Below are 19,406 nucleotides of genomic sequence, written 5' to 3' on the forward strand. Positions count from 1 at the left end.
GCCGAATGCTGCGTGCTTGCCGAGATCCATCTTGCTGTGAAGAAACTACGTATTTCGGTCGCTCGGGCCGTGTGATGTTTTGTTGCATGCAGTGTTCGCGAGTGAGAGCCAATGCCTAATTGTCGCAGGCAATGTCATAACTTTGCGCCGAGGTGTGACACAAACTACAAGTGGGCCCAAGGCAAGCAGCCTTGCCTCTTCGCTGTGCCAAAAGATGAAGAAAGAAGAAAGGCTTGGGAACGAAACTTGCATCACAAAGATTATGTACTTGATGAAAGTTGCTCAGACTGCAAGCATGATTTCGAGCCTTTTTGTATCTTGCGAGATTACGATCATATTATTGGCGGCGAGGGGTTACGGAGTCGCCATCTATCGGAAGCGCCTCGCTGGCGTAGTATGAGGGATCACGTGGCGCGCTCCTCATAGGTTTTGCTGTCAGCGCTCACTGAAAACACCATGCGCGAGCTCTCCCAGACATTTCTGTAAGTACTTTCGAAACGAGAGAAGTTTCTTACTGTCTAAATAATAATCTTGGGCAAACTGAAAGCACACAATCGTTTACAGACGCTATCTCGTTACCGAATACGTACAGTGAACGCCACTGGGCGCGGTCGCCGCGATGGAGTCTCCCGAACTGGCTTCTTGCGTGAAAGGTAGGTAAACGCTGGGAGCAAACTATGTGAAATATGTTCTTATAGTGTTTGTATAACTAAATGGAGTGTAATAGAACGAAGCCTCAATGCAGCGATCGCGCAGATTGGCAGCGACCGACTGCGCGTCTGCATGCTTGTCCGCGCACTGTGTCGCTTTCTCCGCGCGCGCGTTTTCGCACCGTGCCATGAGCTTTAGGCCGCAGAATATGAGCATTTGACAGTATACAAGCAATCATTGTTGCGTGGGCGCTATCAGAGCTGTTCAAAAATAATTTCATTGTAGAGACTTCGACGCCTACGGGGACTGTGATGTGACGTCGCGACGATTCAATCTTTTTTTTTCTTCTAAATTCTTTGATCTTTCAATACAATTTCTCGAGTTGCGTCGCACTGTATGTTTATCGTTGTTCTCAGCGTGCCATTTCCCGCTGCTCCTTCTTTGTAATCCAGTGCATTAATTCATAACACAAACATGACCATATGCCATGCTTTTTTTTTAAATGTGCTTCTTACCGCTGCCTTTCCACTCCACTGAACTTGCCAGTATCTATAGCATCGACAAGTTCATAGACCAAACCGTCATGACATTAGTCGGGCAGCGGACTCGGGCGAGCGTCTATGTGCGCGTTTTCAGAACATCGCAGACCGGGCGCCGTAGCAGAAAAGCGTCCTCGCGTCTGTTGTAGCCGATGACTGTTTGCCGGTTTTATGTTTCGCGAGCCAAGCTTCACGCAGCTTCTTGTCCTGCAGCTACGTGTGAATAAGGCTGACACCGGCCTCCGTTACGTGCGTCCGGCCCTGCGGCACTGAGCAGTAGCCTACCATGTTGCGCGCCTTCAAAGGCAGCCAATACCTATTTTAGTGCTTTTAAGCATTGTAAAGGAGACACTCAAAGCGGGAAAATTTCGCCACTAAATGAGGACCGCAGCGCACGAGGGAATTTAAACTCGTTTTCAGCTCGCTTCAGCGCGCCCGAAGCAGCCGACGCGGCCGCTATGTCCACGTGATCCCTCCTTGCACGTCACGCCGATGGTGGCGCCAGCTTTTCCAGTGGTGGAGCTCGAGGCCAATACACGGGAAAGAGGTACGCATCCCGTGAGAAAAGCCAGAGCTGCTGCTGAAGACCGTACATACGCTCCTACCAAACACGCAGCCCATTTATCAAAGACACTGAAGCCTCGGGCGCCAAGAAAGTGGAAGAACTCCACGGTGTATTGTGTTGAGCCAAAGAGGCCTTCTACTGAACAAAATAGCCACAATAATGCTGAAAATGAATTCGCTCCACTTGGTAGGCCGGATTTGCAAGGCAACACACCTGAATCGGAGCTGTTCGAAGCAAACTCTGCGTTATCCCTTCGCACTCTTCACATGTGCCTTCCATGTACTGGAGTTCTCACAACGTACCAGGCCATAATTTATTTGTATACTGTAAGCTCAGTACGTGCAAGTCCGAAGTCTGTGAAAGGGCGGTTATCCTTACAGGGCATGACAAGCCTCAAATCACTAGCACAGCTTATCTCTACGGCCGCATTGTCGAAAAGGGAACCCTTCTGAGGTGTGAACAAGCAGCGGACATTCCCTTCAGAACCGATTTGCATCGTGTCTGCCCTGGCGCCTTGCAAACGAGTCACATGCCCAAGCACAACTTAACAGAAAGCCTAGAGCAGCAGGTCACCATCTGTAATGGGACATACTACAGCAAGAAATGCGCTGGAAAGGATATGATTTTCTGTGCCCTATGCTTAATGCATACAAACAGGCGGTAATTTACAAGTTCACTTACTATGGTGCATGGTGGAGTTTTTATCAAGATTAAGTAATTTTTATTCCTAGAATACAGTTTTGCTTTACTCTTGGCAGGACAAGCGTGCATCTCCTGCCAGTGCGCCAGAAAGGTACTTCAGTCCCGAAAGTCAAGGCTGAAGGTTGATAAGAAAATGCACCCGAACCACTACTGCTAGGCTCCGAGTAGCAGCAGAAAAAAAATAGGAAACTCCTTTCTCTCTGTGTTCAGTTAAAAGACCGGCTGATGCAAATGCAGGAGGAGAACTTCCTAAAGCCCAAAGAAGTTTTACAAGGATAGACTGCGTCACTGCCTTTGAAACAGCAAGATTGTGTCCAACAGTGCTTCTCAGTGGCCGAGAAGAAAAGTGCGAAGGGTAATGCGCACTCAAAAGACTGGATTTTATAGAATGTATCCTTATGAAGATGAAAAGTCCCAAACTCTACGAACATTTTCATAAGCACAATATTCTCTCATTGCCAAGCAAGAACACACTGAAACGTTACTTGAAGCTGTACACTAGTGGTTTCGATTTCAGCACTAAAATACTGAGACAACTGAAGCAAAAAAACAAGACACATGAGCACTTTTGTCAGGCATGGAAGGCTATTGGTCGATGAACTCAAACTGTCAGAGCACCTAAATGTGACGTCATCCGGGCATATTGAGGGATTTGTCGACATTAGCTCTTTTACCATAGGAGGAGAGGGCACTCCCTGCGACCACGGAATGGTGGTACAGTCAAACCTCGATATAACGAACACGCATATAACGAATTATTGAATATATCGAACTCTTCCGAAATATTTTTGTCAAACACATGTATTTTCAACTTCCTATAGTGAACGCGGCTTGGCATAAAACGGATATAACGAACTTCGCGACGCCAAGCCCTACCTCACTTTAATAGCAGGCGGCAGGCTTCGTTGCACTACAAGTGTGTTGTGCGGCGCAGCAAACGTTCAGGACTACCTCGCAGGCGCTGACAGCGCCACAGATGCCACGTTGTCATCGAGAGTTGACAGCCAAAGAAATCGTCCGCATCTCACAATAACTGCAGAAGACTTCGTAGGTGGTGACGACATCTCAGCGACCACGACTATACTGACGGACGCCGAAATCGCTGTGGAAGTCTCTGAACATTCCGCAGACGAAGCTCAGGCTGACCCTGTAGACGATGAGAACATTCTGACTTCACAAGAAGCACTTGCTGCGTTGGATTTACTGCACCGCCACTGCAGTGCTATTGAGGGCAGTGGGTTTGCCCTTGTTGAGTGTTTGCAAAGTGTGGAACAGAGCGTGATACGGAATGCAATCAACACCAAGAAGCAGGCCGCGATAACGCAGTTCTTTGTGCATAAATAAATGAACGTGACCCAAGTAAGCACCGTTCGAGTTGCTGTGCCTTCTCTGATTGAATTTTGCTCCTCTTGCATGCATTTTTTACGAAATTTTATATTACGAATTATGGATATAGCGAACTAATTTCCAACTTTTCAACTGTTCGTTATAACGAGGTTTCACTGTATGTTCCTGCCCTTTATTAGGAAGTGGATGCAAATGATAGGTTCCATTGCACTTGAGGGAATGCGAAATGAGAGCTCCTAGCCAAGATATTAATTGAAGCAACAGTACTTGCTGAAGCCAGTGGACTTCCTGTTAATTTTATCATGCGTGACAGTGCCTCATGGAACCACCACACGTGGAAGATCTAGGGGATTGGTGTGGAGTCAGGAAAGGTCACCTGCAAGTCTGAGCACCCTGCAGATCCTGCTCGTCACCTGTTTTTTTCTGTCGGACTTTCCCCACTTAATCAAATGTGTGAGGAATACATTGCTCAGCCACCCACTGTACACTTCGAATGGGATGGTAAGTATTCTCTCTTCATAAGAAGTGTCACTTAAATTCTGTTTCTTCCAAACTATTGCCTTAATAAGTGTTATTTGATTTCATGTCAATGGCTTATAATCACCTGCAGTTTAATTTTGCTGAGTTGCACTGTGCTATTGAGTACACACTGAACTCTTACAACTACGTACAGGGGCTCTATTCTGGACACGCATGGCGGCTGCACGGCCGCCATTATCTGCCATGTTTACTCTCTGATTGGCTGTCGAGAGGTCACGTGTTTTGAAATTTGTGCCGGGAAGTGGAAGTATTGCAAAATGCAATTTTGCGTTTTCATCAAGATGACGAAACGTGACGTGGAGTTGCAAATTTCATGGACTAATACATTTTTGTGGTCCTTGGCAGATATATTGTGATGTTAGCGCTTCAAAAAGAATGTGAGCAGTAGCGTGCAAAAGCCAGTGCAATGCATCTACAATTGCGCGAATATGTGGTGCTGATCCAAGATATGCGCCATGCCAGCTCGCTGATTGGCTGAAGGAATATCTCGTGGGGAGCGTCACAGGAAGGGCTGTTTCGTAAACGTCATTTTGACGATGCGTGACGTTGCGCTGGGCCGCCATTGCTGAGATTTTCCGCCATAATTTTTGCTGCGACGAGCCGCGCGAATTATGCTAATGAGCAGCCATATGCAATGGCAGCCGAGAGGAATGCGTATCGCCACATTTTCCCCGTCGTTTGGCGCCACAAAAATATTTTGCTCATAATGCGTGCTCATAGTATTTGCATGGCTCTCGGGTAGTGCTGGCATTTGTGTTTGGGGCCATCATTCTTTAAAAGAACGCGTTTATACAAAATAATATTGGTTGAACATGGCAAACTTTCGGCAATGTTGTCCACTTTTCACTGCTGCATTTGTATTGTAATCAAGATTAATGCCTTTTCGCACAATGAAACGTTATGACAACGGCCTCTTTCTAATTTATAAAAAGAAATGTACGCAAGGCGGCGCCTTGAAGTTTCCTCTCTCGGTGCGAGTAACCAGCGAAATGAACAAGAGATGGCAGCGCCTGCGCCTGCGTCGCTCTAGTGGATATCTCTGGCGCGCGCAACGCTATCGGTGATATTCGGCCGTTTCTCAGCCAGTCGAGTCAGGCCGAGTCCCTTGCGTTTCACGAGATAGCGATAACATGCGCGCATCACCACTGGTAGGTCGCGTATGTTGTCTCAAGCAAGAAAACAAGTGCGTTGGCGCCAACATGCGATGACTCATTGCATTTTCCGGGGACACGCATCCTAGCTATTGAAGCAGACGACGGCTTCTACGCAGCAGACGACGGAAGCGCGAAGCGTTTTCGACGGAACAATCATACGCTTTGAGATAGCTGCTTTATTTTTACTGCGGAGGAAAACTGTTTTGCATTACCGATAACGTTACATTCAGTGCCTTCATTTCAGTTTCTTAGGCGAGACGTCAAGTTGGTGTCACGTTACGTAAGCAAAACTGGGCCACCAGCGCCATTTTGTTTGCGTCGCGTCTACGTCACGCACTGAAGAAAATGGCGGAATGTCCAGAATAGCGCCCCAGATATAATTTCAGGTTTCCATCCAACCTTTGAGGGAACCATTCAAGACAGGCAGTAAGAATATCATTCCTAAGGCGATACCCGGTCCCACCCTCGTACATCTGCAGCCAAACGGCTTTGAGAAAATGCGGGTGGCCTTTGCATTTCAGCTGTTTGGGAACAGTTTTGCATGAGACAGTCTGATACAAAGATACACTGGAGTCGTCGTGGGGGAAGATTCATGCAACATCCTGATTTCTCACGTAAGCAGGAATTATTATTTAGAATACTTCAGGACAAGCGACCTTTCTTTAAGTGCCTTTCTTTAAGACAAGTGCATTTTTAAAAGAGAATTTCACACTGTTTCAAGTCTACCAACCAACTCGTCAAGATCATGACTTCTCGGTTCCTAGCCAGAGTCCTTCGCCCAGGATCCGAGAATGTGAAGACTGTGAAAAAATTCCTCGAGTTTCTGTCTCGCTGGGAATCCCATGCAAAAGAAGTTAGCGGCTTCTTGAGCCAGTCGACGGCAGATGGGCTCCGTGTGACATTGTGCAGCACTTTGGCTCTGTTAGAATACTTGGAAGGAGAGGGTTTTAAGGGGGGATGAGGGTCTTGAAAACTTTTTTTTTATTTCTTAACGTATCTTCCTGAAAATTCGCATGCAGATATATCTTTCAATGCTGATTCCAAATATATATTCAGATTTGATATATCTCATTTAGAAATGAAGATATCGCAAAATAACTTATCCCACATAGGTCTTTTGTTACGGGCCATTATGGTAATTTCTTAATTAAAAAAACTAGTTTTAAAGAATAGCTGTCATTTCCAAGGACCTACTGCACATCCTAAAGCTAAAGAAATTTTTTAAAAGTCATCATATAGGTCATGAATGAATATCAAAGTAGGAAGAAAAAAACAATGCAGGAGTAATTAGCTTACACCTGACCTAATTGCTAGTCTATTTGGTTTAATGAAAAATGGAAAGCTTTAGGATGCAGCTGAGGTTTCACTGAAAAAAATGATACCTAATTCAATAAAATCAGTTGATGCAAACATTATGAAAAGTTCCGTAAGGCAAAGGCATTTGATCGAAAAAGCAAAGCTGAGAAAATTGCATTCAAAGTTTTGCTTACTCTGCCACTTTTGTTTACCTATCACATGGAAAAATTTAATGCTTTAGCATGCAGCCCAGTCATTACTGAACACAATAACACCAAACTCACAGAAATCTGTTCATGTAAAGATTGTGAAAACTTCTGTATTGCGTTGGCCTTTGACAAAAAAAAGCTCAAAAAGTCACCTGCTATTTTCTATGAATCTGCCACACATTCACAAAAGTCCTGGGCAGTAGTCCTGGGTTCTGTCAGGCTTGTGTTTCTTGGCCATCCTCTTCTTCACCTTTTCAGCGTTGGTGTGACTTTTATCAGACCTGCACAGCCTCTGCTTATCTTTCTCAAGGCTCCTACGAATGAGGCAGCTCCCAGGACTGTAACCAAGCTGTGCTGCAACAGCTCTGCTGGTTGCTGCCATTCCTTGGTTGAAGCGAGAAACTGCTTCTGCAACAGCTCTTTCAACAGCCAGCAAAGAGTCATGCGTGTTCTTGGAGCTTTGGCTCCAAATGACAGAGTGTAGGCACTCAATGGCGTTCTGTGTCATGCCATCTTTGCAGCGCTCCAAGAGGGCCTCGTCGCCCAGCCTTGCAAAGATTGGCTCAAGAGCAGTGCGAACGTGGCCTGGCAGAGGGTTTTTGTGTGGTGACGGCTCCACTTGGTTCGCCAAAGCACGATTGAAGGCACACCACGAATCAACCCCTTGAGGACAGCAACTGTGGTCTGGGGCTTCATCTGTCGAGGTCATGTGCAACAGCGTGGCATGCACTGCCTTTTTCATGCCTGCAACGTCGTGGCTGTGGCTCCGCAAGGCATACCCATAGTAGTTTGTAATTTTCTTTATCTTATCTTGGGTGAGGTTGCCCTTTCCGCCAAGAGATTCTCCTTGTGCCTTCTTCTTCTCCACCAAGTTGCGAAGAGCCGTCCCCATCCGCTTGTGGACATGGTTCAAGCAGTCTTTCTTTTCAATGGATATATATCCATACACTTCTCCTGAGGTCAATGCATGAAAGGTGCGGCTATCACCATCAGAAAGTATAGTTGTGTACCGCAACCCATTTTTTTCCAGAGACCTGTTGAACAAAATGATAGCTGCTTCAGTCTCCATCCGGCCGGCATTGCAGTCGATGTTTTTCATGCACTTGTGGTTCATAGCCCAGTCACCGTACCCATCATCACTGGGATCAGGTGCCCCTTGGCACCCACGACAGTACCTCGAGAGCACAACATGGTCCAGTACTAGGCCAGTGTATAGCTCTATGATGCAGCCTACTGCAATATTTGAATTGTGACCACGTGTTTTCCATGTGCCATCAAATATGACATCTACATTTCCTGGTGGATTCAGGAAGTTCTTGTACATGTCCTTCACCACTTTGACGCTTGCTGCTTCTGTAGCAGTAGCTACTGCCTGGCAAGCTTTCACCATGGTGTCCATATGCCCCCTGAAAGTCTTGTGGTGAAGTCCTCGGTGAGAGAGGTTCATGGTGGCACAAAAATCTGCTAGGGCAGTCGCTCCCTTGCCTATACTTTGAATTCCCTTCATTGCCCGCAAATTGACTTCAAAGGGCGTGATGTTGGATTTCCCGGGCACTCGTGGCGACGAGAAGTGCCGCTCGGCGAAATCGCAATTTGAGCATGTGAGCTCCAACTTCACTGCTAGGCCGTATTCTCTCTCACTGCACTTTGCGAGTTGGAGAGTGGTCATCCCACACTTGCTGCAGCTTGTGGACACAAACATCTTCTTTAGCACTGAGAGATCAACGATGATGTACTCTGTGCCGCGATCGTCATCTTCACTTGCTGTGCCGACGTTCATTAGCTCGAACTTGCGGGAAGTCGCGGACTGCTTCGCCAATGAAGTTTTAACGTTGTCTGCGTAATTTTCGCGCCCCGCGCACTCCGCCTCCGTGAAAAACACCGTGTCGAAGCGTTGAGCACGCGAGCTCGGTTCAGCCGCGTCCGTCGGCACCGAAGCGGCGTGCGGAAACGCCGAAGTCAACGTTAGGCTTAGGTCAGCCGGCTCGGCCGCTTCCGACGACACGGAATCCGAAGCGACTTGCAGCGTCTCAAAAGTTGGCATTTTCGACGGGCTTAGTCCAGGCGCATCCACCGGCACTGCACAGACTTGCGGTAACGAAGTTGACACTGATCGGCACTGTCCAGCCGCGTCCACAGGCGAAGCTAGCGTCGACGGGGTTTGTTCAGCCGCGTCCACCGGCGAAGCTGTTGTTGGCGAGCTCAGTCCTGCCGCATCCACCAAGGGCACAGCAGCTTGCGGCATCACCGAAGCTGTAGTTCTCGACGATGTAGCGCTGTTCTTATTCCATGCGCGTCTCTTTTTGCCGACTGCTTTTCGCGTGCTTGCTTTCAAGCGCGCGTCTCGCGCCATCGTGACACGCGGAACAAAGCCACCAGGCACGCAAAAGCAAGAAATTCGTGGTTAAAAGAAGCGACCCAATAGCCAAAATATCTAGAAGAACGATAAAGAAAAAGGCAGAACGAAAAATACTAGGAAACAAAGAGGAGCTCGAAAAATGACGTGCGTCCAGGCGAAAGCAGACGACGTGAAGGAGTCGGACAACGCGGCCGCGGAAGGCGAAGCATACGTCACGGCCAATCAGAGGGCTGCGCCTCGAGGAGGCGCCCGGTTCACCCAATCAGCGGCTGTCTCGCGACGATTTCCCGCTTGAGAACGGGTGCCAATCCCTCCGCTGCACGAGGGTCTACAGCGTGCCGAGGGGCGCCAGAATGGAGAGCGGGAAACCAGCTTTCAAACGAGACCAAGATGGCGCCGATCGGTACGCGTCGCGCGGAGCTACGGCAGCTTGAAAATGAGGCAAATCTTCGCGCTTGGCGTTCAATTTCGGCTCACCGACGTTTATAAATTACCGTTTATTTTATACTTCGAGTAGGAATTGCGCCATAATATTTTGTAGAGGCATAGTTGGGACATTAAGGACTTCAAAAACGCAATTTTTGAAAATTGCCATTTTTGACCATTTTTCGCGATTTCAAGACCCGCGTCCCCCCTTAAAATACCTATTCACATCTTGACTAAGCCAATATAAGACAGAGAACTTCTTCTGAGGTAGTCATGCGGAACCAACGTTCACCCAATGCTGTCTCAATTTTTTATAGTTGTGAATTTCCAGTCCTTTTATAACTTGGTAAAGGTAACACAAACAGGGAACACAAAGGTCAGCGAAGATTCAGTATCGCTACTTCACTCACCTGTTAATTCTGACAAGGAAGGGGACGCTGCGTCATTTGACGAGTTAGATGAAGCTGGAAATCTGATGCTGCTAGAGCAAAGGCTAAACAGTACTCCGGCAGAGCACTGAGCTTATGTGGAGGAAAGGAGCGATGACCGCCTCGTCCATTATATGGCAGGGCATGTCGCACAGAAATTTTTTACATGCAAAAAGTGTGAGGACTGCCACTCTCTTCTGTTGCAGAACTCTAGTGTCAGTGGCAGAGTCTCAAAATTCACGAAATTTGGGACAGGGGAGGATTGCTGTATCCTTCCAAGTTGCTTTTTGAAGCACTAAAGAAACTTGAGGGAATATATTTACAACCTTCTTCAGCAAAAAGTAGCTTCGCAGCGACAGCATGGTTGATACCATGATTCTAGTGAAAGCTTTAAATATGGCTATGCCATAGGCTGTATATCACATGCTGATGATTTCACATCAGCAGTTGTGCGTTTTTATGTGTTAACAAGGCTGCAATTTTACGTTAAAGGTGTTAAGCAGTGAAGAGAAGCACGACGAAAAAATAAATTGCACTTTGAAGTTAGCTATACTGTTCTTAGCTGGCTGGTGCAACAAGTACGCTAGCACTTTGTTTTTTATCTAAATGCACAACCTTTACTGGTGCATTCAAAAAGCTAATTTTGTGAATATAATTAAGAAATTAATTTAAGGAATTCATTAAAGCATATTAATTCCACTGTAGGTCTACAGTGTCTGGGCTGGAATGTACTCGCACTGTTTTTCTGTGTTTTGGCATACTGTGCGTAGTTTTTCAGAGATCCATTTTACTTGGCGTCTTTCCTACCTGTCTTATTCCTTTCATAAAAATGTAGGATGTCGATGTGTCTCATACTCGCACATGAGCCTGACGTTCGGGAGCAGTTTATGACGTATATAAAAATATTCACAAATAAACTGTGCAAGTGTAGTTATTGCGGGGGATTTGCGAAACGGGATGAAAGAAGGAGGGACAAATGTTTATCGCTAAAGAAAGTAAATGCCAAGCAGAGAAGGTTTTTGGGCCGTTTACGTACATACTGTTTTGCCTTCTCTTCTACAACGGCTGAGGAACTAAGCACTTGAGGTGCGATCTTGTACGCGTTCCAAAATAGAACGGAGGCGGTTCGTTCTTTATCTCACAAAATAGGCGGTATGTTCCGTTCCGTTCGTCCGATAGCAGACGACACGGAATGATTGATAGCAGATATCACGCCGCAATTGACGTCATGGCGTTCGGCACGGTTCAAATTGACGAATCGTATTTGGCTTGGTGGAACGAACCGCCTCCGTTCTATTTTGGAACGCGTACAAGATCGCACCATTGATGTTGGATCGCAGATGCTGCGGTCATTTTTTATTAATGCGGACAGCAAAATAAAGATGTGTGCGTCTGGAATCTGAGTTGCTTCAAATCAATTCAAAGCCCCTTACTATGGTGCTACTTCCAGCATGAGTGTTGCTTGCAGATATTAAACCCATTAAACAATCAGTCTTCTTTTTCCGTCCGAATAATTTCTGGTAACGGAAACAGATTTCAAGGCTTTACACAACTACTTTCGTGTCTGCAATGCCTTTGTTGTCAGGTTAATAAATCCGTCTAATGAGGAGTTTAATGATGACTGATGAAATAAATAAATAATGAGCATTAAGATGCGCTAGAAGTACACATATAATTCAACTCTTATATGAAGTGCGTTTCAGGCATGCATCTTATCATCCGCCGAGCATTTGCAAGTCTATTTGACTGCGACAGAAAATTATCACAACAATATTGACACGCAGCATGAGTGCTGCACCGTCGGCTTTGTACAGCCCATGTTCCTACAACGCCATCTCGTGCTATCTACATGAACAGCCTCAGTGGCGAGCACTTCCTGACCACACTGCCCTGATATTAGTACACTGTAGCACTGGTTCAAGGCATGGGTGGTGGTGGCTCTCATTAATGCCGTTTCGGACGTGCAGTGACAGTAAAAAGTCCGGCAAATTGGACGGCAAAGGGTTCTTGCATGCGAAATTTCATACGTTCTTATGCATTGACTCTATGAGGCACGTGGTGATGCCACGAAGCCATCCGAATTATCGGACATGTCCCATAAATCAGGCACATGGATAATCGGTCATTGACTACACACTGACAACTCCTTCGGCAGATGACACGGCGTCAAAGACAATTGGTTGCACTTCCTCTGTTACTTCGGCCTGCATTAGCGCGACTTTCGTTCCCTTTCAATAAAATTACAGCTAATTTTGCTTGATAGAAGCACCCCCCCCCCTACTTTCCCCCAACTATTTCCAGACTATTTAAAATCCCTGAGGATTCCCGGTTGATAGACACCCTAATATATTTTTCAACTGTTTAACTCAAATGAGCAATAATTGTACAGTGCAGTCCACTTATATAGATACCACATATAATGATACATCAGTTATAACGATGGGTCGACATGAGAGTGTCATTTTATGCATAAAGTCTATGGGGAAAAAGGCATTTATAACGATAGGTTATTCACCGTATATCGGATATAACGATCAAAATTTTGCAGTCTGGACGGCGTTTTCCATGCCAAATAATCGTAACATTTGCGTTGCTTAGTTCCCAGAAACAAACGATATTGAGACGAGGCAATGTTTACTTCTGTAAGTTCGCATCTGCCACCATAAGCACGCAGCGCGTCCCGCCCCACCCGCGCACCGGAGAATAGCTGAGTAGGCGCAGCGCGCCACAACATGGCGCTAGCTGCTTAATGCGCGTCGGCCACAGTCGCTCCGAAAGAGAGAGAAACAAAAAAAAAAACGCAACAAGCAAAGCGGCGCGGTGGCGCCCGTCCCGCGTCTCTCTTTCTTGCGATAGCAGGCTGACACCACCGAAGCAAAGTGCAACCAACGGTTCAACCCAGTTCGAAGATGGCGCCAATAAAGCGCAAAGCTGTGTCACTTGACACGAAGATGGATATTTTGCAGGACTCTCGATGCGGCTTCAAGGTGAGCGCCCTTGTGAAGATGTATGAGCTCGCCCAGTTAACGATATCAACCATCTTGAAAACCGGGAGCGCCACGATTGTGAAGGCAGGAGCTATCAGTGGCCATGCCGATCAGCGGAAAAGGGTTAGAGACCCATTGTACACCGATGTTGAAGAGGCACTTTACCAGTGGATCATCACCAATTGCTTCAATAAGGCAGGCTTTGTGCGTAAGGACGAACTTCCCCAACCCACTGAGACCAACACGGTGGAAGCCGCTGACAATACCGAGCTCTGGGAGCTCGTTCCTACTGGTGACACAGGTGGTGCATCGAAGGAGGAGTTTTTGACTGCAGACAGTGCTGTCTCGTTCTGCAATGAGGTCACCGACAAGGCGATCAACAAAGATGTGCTGTCACGACAGACACCAAAGTTGTGCGACGGCAGCAGCAACAGTGACAACAAGATTGACAGAGGCTCCTTGACCCCGACCTCGATGTCCACGCAAAGGGCACTGTCGTCGATCGACTCTTTAATTGATTTTATGCATGCTAAAGGATTGCCGCCAGTGTTCACGCAGCAGCTGGAATCCATGCACACCACAGTTGTGAAGCTGAAGCTGCCGCACGAGCAAGTGTAGATTTCGGACTATTTCGGCGTGCCTAACCCTTAACACGGTCATTGGCACTAGAAATAAAGTTTGTCTTTCACGGCCTACTTTCTACATCTATTCTTTAGAGCAAGTAGCGAATTCAAGTTCGGAGCTGCAAAGGTATGTTCCGCGGGAAAGAAAGACCTTCAACCAATGTTTCACAAGGAGCAGGCATTTAAGTGGGCATAGAACCGAAATATGGTAGGATCCCCAAGCCTGTTTTTTAAAGCAAATCTATTAGGTACAGGTTCATCTGTAATCCACAGCTGGCTCCTTATGAAAAGCAACCTAGTACAGCAGGCCCACCTTGGCTGTTGGGGAAGAGTGCCAGCAGTGTTCCCTTGGTGTGGGTGATGACAAAGGCACGCTTGCCCACACGGGCTGTGTCCGTGTCCTTGAAGACCTCCACCTCGTGCACAGCCTCAGGCCCATTGCTCTCGCCTGCACAGGAAACACCACACTTGGCCACATCTACGCAGTACTGCTCATATCACTCTTCCAGCCAGCTTCCCGTCACTTTGCCTATGTCTGCCTCTCGATTTTGTTTTTCTAATTTGCTGGCATTCTCCTAGCATAACACATCACTGTTTCTACAAGCTTAAAAGGGCACACAACACTAAAGCTACATAAAGCAGTCAATGTTAAAGTCTTCATTTGGCAGAAGAATGCTATTATTATTGAAGAAAATCAGCTGCTGGGAATGTATATGTTGACTTTACATTTACAGCCATAATTTGGCTAAAAAATATAGGGGCAAAGACTGATTCGCCCTCGTATGCACTACTGCAGAAATGGTTTACAATATAATTTTGTTAGTTGGTTTTAGTGATCACTGTTTCATTCACTTTGTAATTAACTGTGCCAGGGAATGCAAGAAGTATCAGCCAAAGTATATTAGAGCCTACAATGGGGCAAGCTTTCTTGCCATTACCAGTGAACTTGCAACATTCCTACATGCCTAAATTTAATAGTCAGTAGAGAGTAACTGGGAGCTCTTCAATATTCATCATCATCAGCCTATTTATGTCCACTGCCGGACGAAGGCCTCTTCCTGTGATCTCCAATTACCCCTGTCCTGCGCCAACCGATTAAACTAGCACCCGCAAATTTCCTATTTTCGTCGCACCACCTAGTCTTCTGCCGTCCTCTACTGCGCTTCCCTTCTCTTAGTACCCATTCAGTCACCCTAATGGTCCACCGGCCATCTAATCTGCACACTACATGACCTGCCCAGCGTAATTTTTTTCTGTTGATGTCTATTAGAATATCGTCTATACCCGTTTGCTCTCTGATCCAAACCGCTCTCGGTCTCTTAAAGTTATGCCTAGCATTCTTCGTTCCATCACTCTTTGCGCGGTAGTTGACTTGTTCTCAAGCTTCTTCGTCAGTCTCGAAGTCTCTGCCCCATATGTCAGCACTGGTAAAATGCACTGATCGTATACTTTTCAATGATAACGTTAAGCTCCCAGTCAGGAGCTCACAATGTCTGCCGTATGCGATCCAACCCATTTTTATTCTTTTGTTAATTTTCTTCTCATGGTCAGGGTTCCCTGTCATTAGTTGACCTAGGTAAACATACTCCTTCACAGACTCTAGAGGCTCACTTGCGATCTTGAACTCTTGTTCCCTTGCCCGATTATTTATCCTTATATTTGTCTTCTGCATATTAATCTTCAGCCCCACTCTTAAACTCTCCCTGTTAAGGTCCTCAATCATTTGTTGTAACTCGTTCGCAGCGCTGCTGAATAGAACTATGTCATCGGCAAATCGAAGGTTGCTGAGGTATTCGCCGTCAATCCTTACTCCTACACCTTCCCAGTTTACTAGCTTGAAGGTAAAGGTTGGTCTATTATATTAACATAAAGTATTTAACACGTGCACACCGCTGCAATACTGCATCATGTAGAATCACTGTGTACTCAATTCCAGGCCATGAAAAAAATGACAACCACAATGACCCCCTACTCAAGCCAGGATAAATGCAGCTTAATTTATCATTCCTCATTCCTGTCCCTTGCCACACACCTACACCTGTTCCTGAACTGAAGTTGTATAGAAACTAAAGTGTGAATCATCGTACTAGTAAACCTAGAGATGGAAGTTTCAGCACGGTATCTGGCGGGACGTACACCTCTGATCAAAAGTATGCAAACCAAAGATTCTGCAGGCGGGAATAAAACTTGACATCTTGGCAACTCAGACCATCCTGAAACTGACGAACGCATAGCAACGTTTAAAATATGCATTCTAAACTGCAGTCTTCAGCTTCAGGCTGCATGCCAAGGCATCAAGAAATCCCTTTTTTTTCTTTTCTTTTTTTTCCACGGAACCCCTGGTCTGCACACTTTAGATGATGGGTATGCATTATTTGACAATGGATATTTTAAAGTCCTACGAATAACCTTGACAAACTTTGCTGGTGCAGAAACTAAGAACTCTGTTTGAAATCAATCTATTCACAGTTTATGTACACAGATCCTGACTTAGGCCCATCACCTACCAAAACAAAGGGAGTTTTGGTAGTGCAGATGAATTCCAAAACTGCTTTTATCGGCAGAGTGAATTCAAATGAAAAACCATGATTACCTAAGCAAAGAGTGGGGGAGGCTTACGTAAATATCTTAGAAAATATCTACAGAGATTTCACAGCTACCTTAATTCTCCACAAGTAGAAATATACCTATAAAGAAAGGGGTCAGACAAGGAGACACAATCTCTCCAATGCTATTCACTGCATACTTGGAAGAAGTATTGAATCTATTAAACTGGGAAAACTTAGGAATGAGGATCAACAGTGAATATCTCAAGAACCTACGGTTTGCAGATGATAATGTTCTGTTCAACAACACGGGGGCAAGTTACAACAAATGATTGAGGACCTTAACAGAAAGAGTGTAAGAGTGGGGTTGAAGATTAATATGCAGAAAACAAAGATAATGATCAATAGCCTGGCAAGGGAACAGAAGTTCAGGATCGCCAGTCAGCCTTGAGAGTCTGTGAAGGAGCACGTTTACCTAGCTTGATTACTCACAGGGGACCCTGATCATGAGAAGGAAACTTGCAGAAGAATAAAAATCGGCTGCAGCGTATACTGCAGGTATTGCCAGATCCTGACTGGGAGCTTACCACTATCATTAAAAAGAAAAGTGTACAATCAGTGCATTCTACCGGCGTTAACATATGGGGCACAAACTTGGAGACTGAAAAAGAAGCTAAAAAGCAAGTTAAGCACCGTGCAAACAGCAATGGAACGAAGAACGTTAAGCGTAACGTTAAGAAATAGGAAGTGAGCGGTGTGGATCAGAGAGCAAACGGGAATAGCCAATATTCTAACTGACATAAGAGAAAGAAATGGAGTTGGGCAGGTCATCTCATGCGTAGATTAGATAACCCGTGGACCATTAGGGTTACAGAATGGGTGCCAAGAGAAGGGAAGTGCAGTCAAGGACGGCAGAAAACTACGAGGGGTGATGAAATTAGGAAATTTACAGGCACTAGTTTGAATCGGTTGGCGCAGAACAGGGGTGATTGGAAGTCGCAGGCTTTCGTCCTGCAGTGGACATAAAATAGGCTGATGCTTATGATGACTTTGAAGTCCTACATAGAATCTGAACAAATTTCAATGCTGCAGAAACCAAGAACTTTGTTCAAAACCTATCCACAATTCGAGTACACAAATCGTGAATCAGTACCATCGCCTACTAAAAAATGCTTTAGTTGTGCACATCAGTTCAACAACTGCATTTATCAGCAGAGTGTGTTCATCTTTCATCAGTCCTGTCCTTTACATTCTCACCGCATCTTGCAATTTATTTGGTAAGTTAAAGCGTATTTATGCCTTTGTGACTTTCTGTAATAACTTTTTGATGAAGTAGTCGGTACAGAAGAGCCAAGACCCGATGATTGTAACCGACTGTAATGTGCAGGTATCATCATCATCAACATCCTATTTTATGTCCACTGCAGCACGAAGGCGTCTCCCAGCATCTCCAATTAGCCCCGTCTTGTGCCAACCGATTTTAACAAGCGCCCACAAATTTCCTAAATTCATCGCTACACCTAGTCTTCTGCCGTTCTCGACTGTGTTTCCCTTCTCTTGGTATCTATTCTGTAACACTAATGGTCCAACAGTTGTCTAACCTGCGCATTACATGGCCTGCCCAGCTCCATTTTTTTTCTCTTCATGTCAATTAGAATATCGGCTATACCCGTTTGCTATCTGATCCAAACCGCTCTCTGTCTCTTAAAGGGACCCTGAAACGGTTCGGACAAATTTTGTAGGTGCGTAGGGTACAGCTTAAGTAGAACATTCGCACCACAATTTAAGTGAAGCGTTACGCATTAATGGAGCTGCAAGCGATCAGAAGTTACCCTCCTCCCTAGCTATGCTTTTCCTCCTCAACTCGCTCGCCGAGCGAGCGGCGCTAAGCTCCGCCTTCACTGGTTCAGCGTCACGATGCGACGTCACATCGCTCACTTCCGGTTGTTTAGGAGCACGCCCCCTCCCGCGCGAGACCTCTCCGCTAGTCGCTTGGCCGTCGACCGAGAGCTATCGAAGCAGCGTGCGTTGCGAGCATTCTATTGTAGCGCCGAACGTGTCCGGTACTCCGCTAAAAACAGGCAAGCTGGTCATTTCGGCAAATGACTGGAGGCATAAACTCGAGCTGATGAAGGAACTTTAGCGTAGACGTACGTGAGCAGCCTGATCGGTCTGCACGGTCCAGACACTTGCTGGCGCAGCGCTTAACCAGTCAAACAAAGCGCTAATATTGCTCTAACCAAGTGTAAAGCATTTTAAACATTTATAAATCAACGTGTTGATGATTACACTCCTGCGAAAAATACACACCAGCAGCAAAGAATACACTTCGTTGCTGCTACTGTGTGTGGTTGAGCTCTGTGCCACCAGGTGGCTGCACCGTGCAGACCGTTCACATTTGCCCTTCTGCTCATCTCGTGGCTCATCCCGGCACAGTCAAGCGGCCAGACCCTGTCCCCCTGCGCTTGCGTTTGCCCTAATACTGGACTCGCGGTTTGCAGGTCGCTAGGTTTGCAGTCCACAAGGCAACAAAGCTGAATCATAGTGCTCGCGAAAAGACTGAGACCGACTCTGACCGCGGAGCTCTCGTCAAAATGGAGTACGTTGTAACACAAGCAGACGACACTTGCTGTGTGCCGGAAGTGCTGAAGTGTACTAAAAGACTATTCTTGTGTATTCTCTTTAAGTTATTTTCTTTTTACAAAAACAAAGTAACTAACATTCCAACTATTACGAGCATCATTTGTTCACCATAAAGTTGGAAAAATGATCGACCACGCGCCCTGGTCAGCCAATCAGATAGCTCGCCCATGTGACGTAATATGGGTTATTTGCATCATATGGGTAGGGGCGGCTTAAAATTCCGCCGAGCAGTGCGCTGCGATCGGCAGCGATGGGTATTTTTAAAACCTTATAATAAATTACACGCTTTACGCAGAGCACTTAGATGCATCAATTAATGATCAGAAGAACGTACTCTAACGACTCAGTACGTTTGTAGAAAATTGCCAAAATCGTTTCAGGGTCTCTTTAA

General features: G+C 46.0%; 1 protein-coding gene across 9 annotated transcripts in view; it reads right to left on the reverse strand.

The window, feature by feature from the left end:
- The window catches only part of Art4 (arginine methyltransferase 4), a 191,111-nt gene that overhangs the window by 166,686 nt on the left and 5,019 nt on the right, over positions 1-19,406 (reverse strand). For all 9 annotated transcript variants that reach the window (XM_065437335.2, XM_065437336.2, XM_065437332.2 and 6 more), the window contains exon 2: positions 14,140-14,274. In XM_065437335.2, coding sequence (XP_065293407.1) covers positions 14,140-14,274 — 135 coding nt within the window. The remainder of the gene's footprint in view (positions 1-14,139; positions 14,275-19,406) is intronic.

This window comes from Dermacentor albipictus, chromosome 9 (assembly GCF_038994185.2).
Source record: "Dermacentor albipictus isolate Rhodes 1998 colony chromosome 9, USDA_Dalb.pri_finalv2, whole genome shotgun sequence".
Classification (NCBI taxonomy): Eukaryota; Metazoa; Arthropoda; class Arachnida; order Ixodida; family Ixodidae; genus Dermacentor; species Dermacentor albipictus.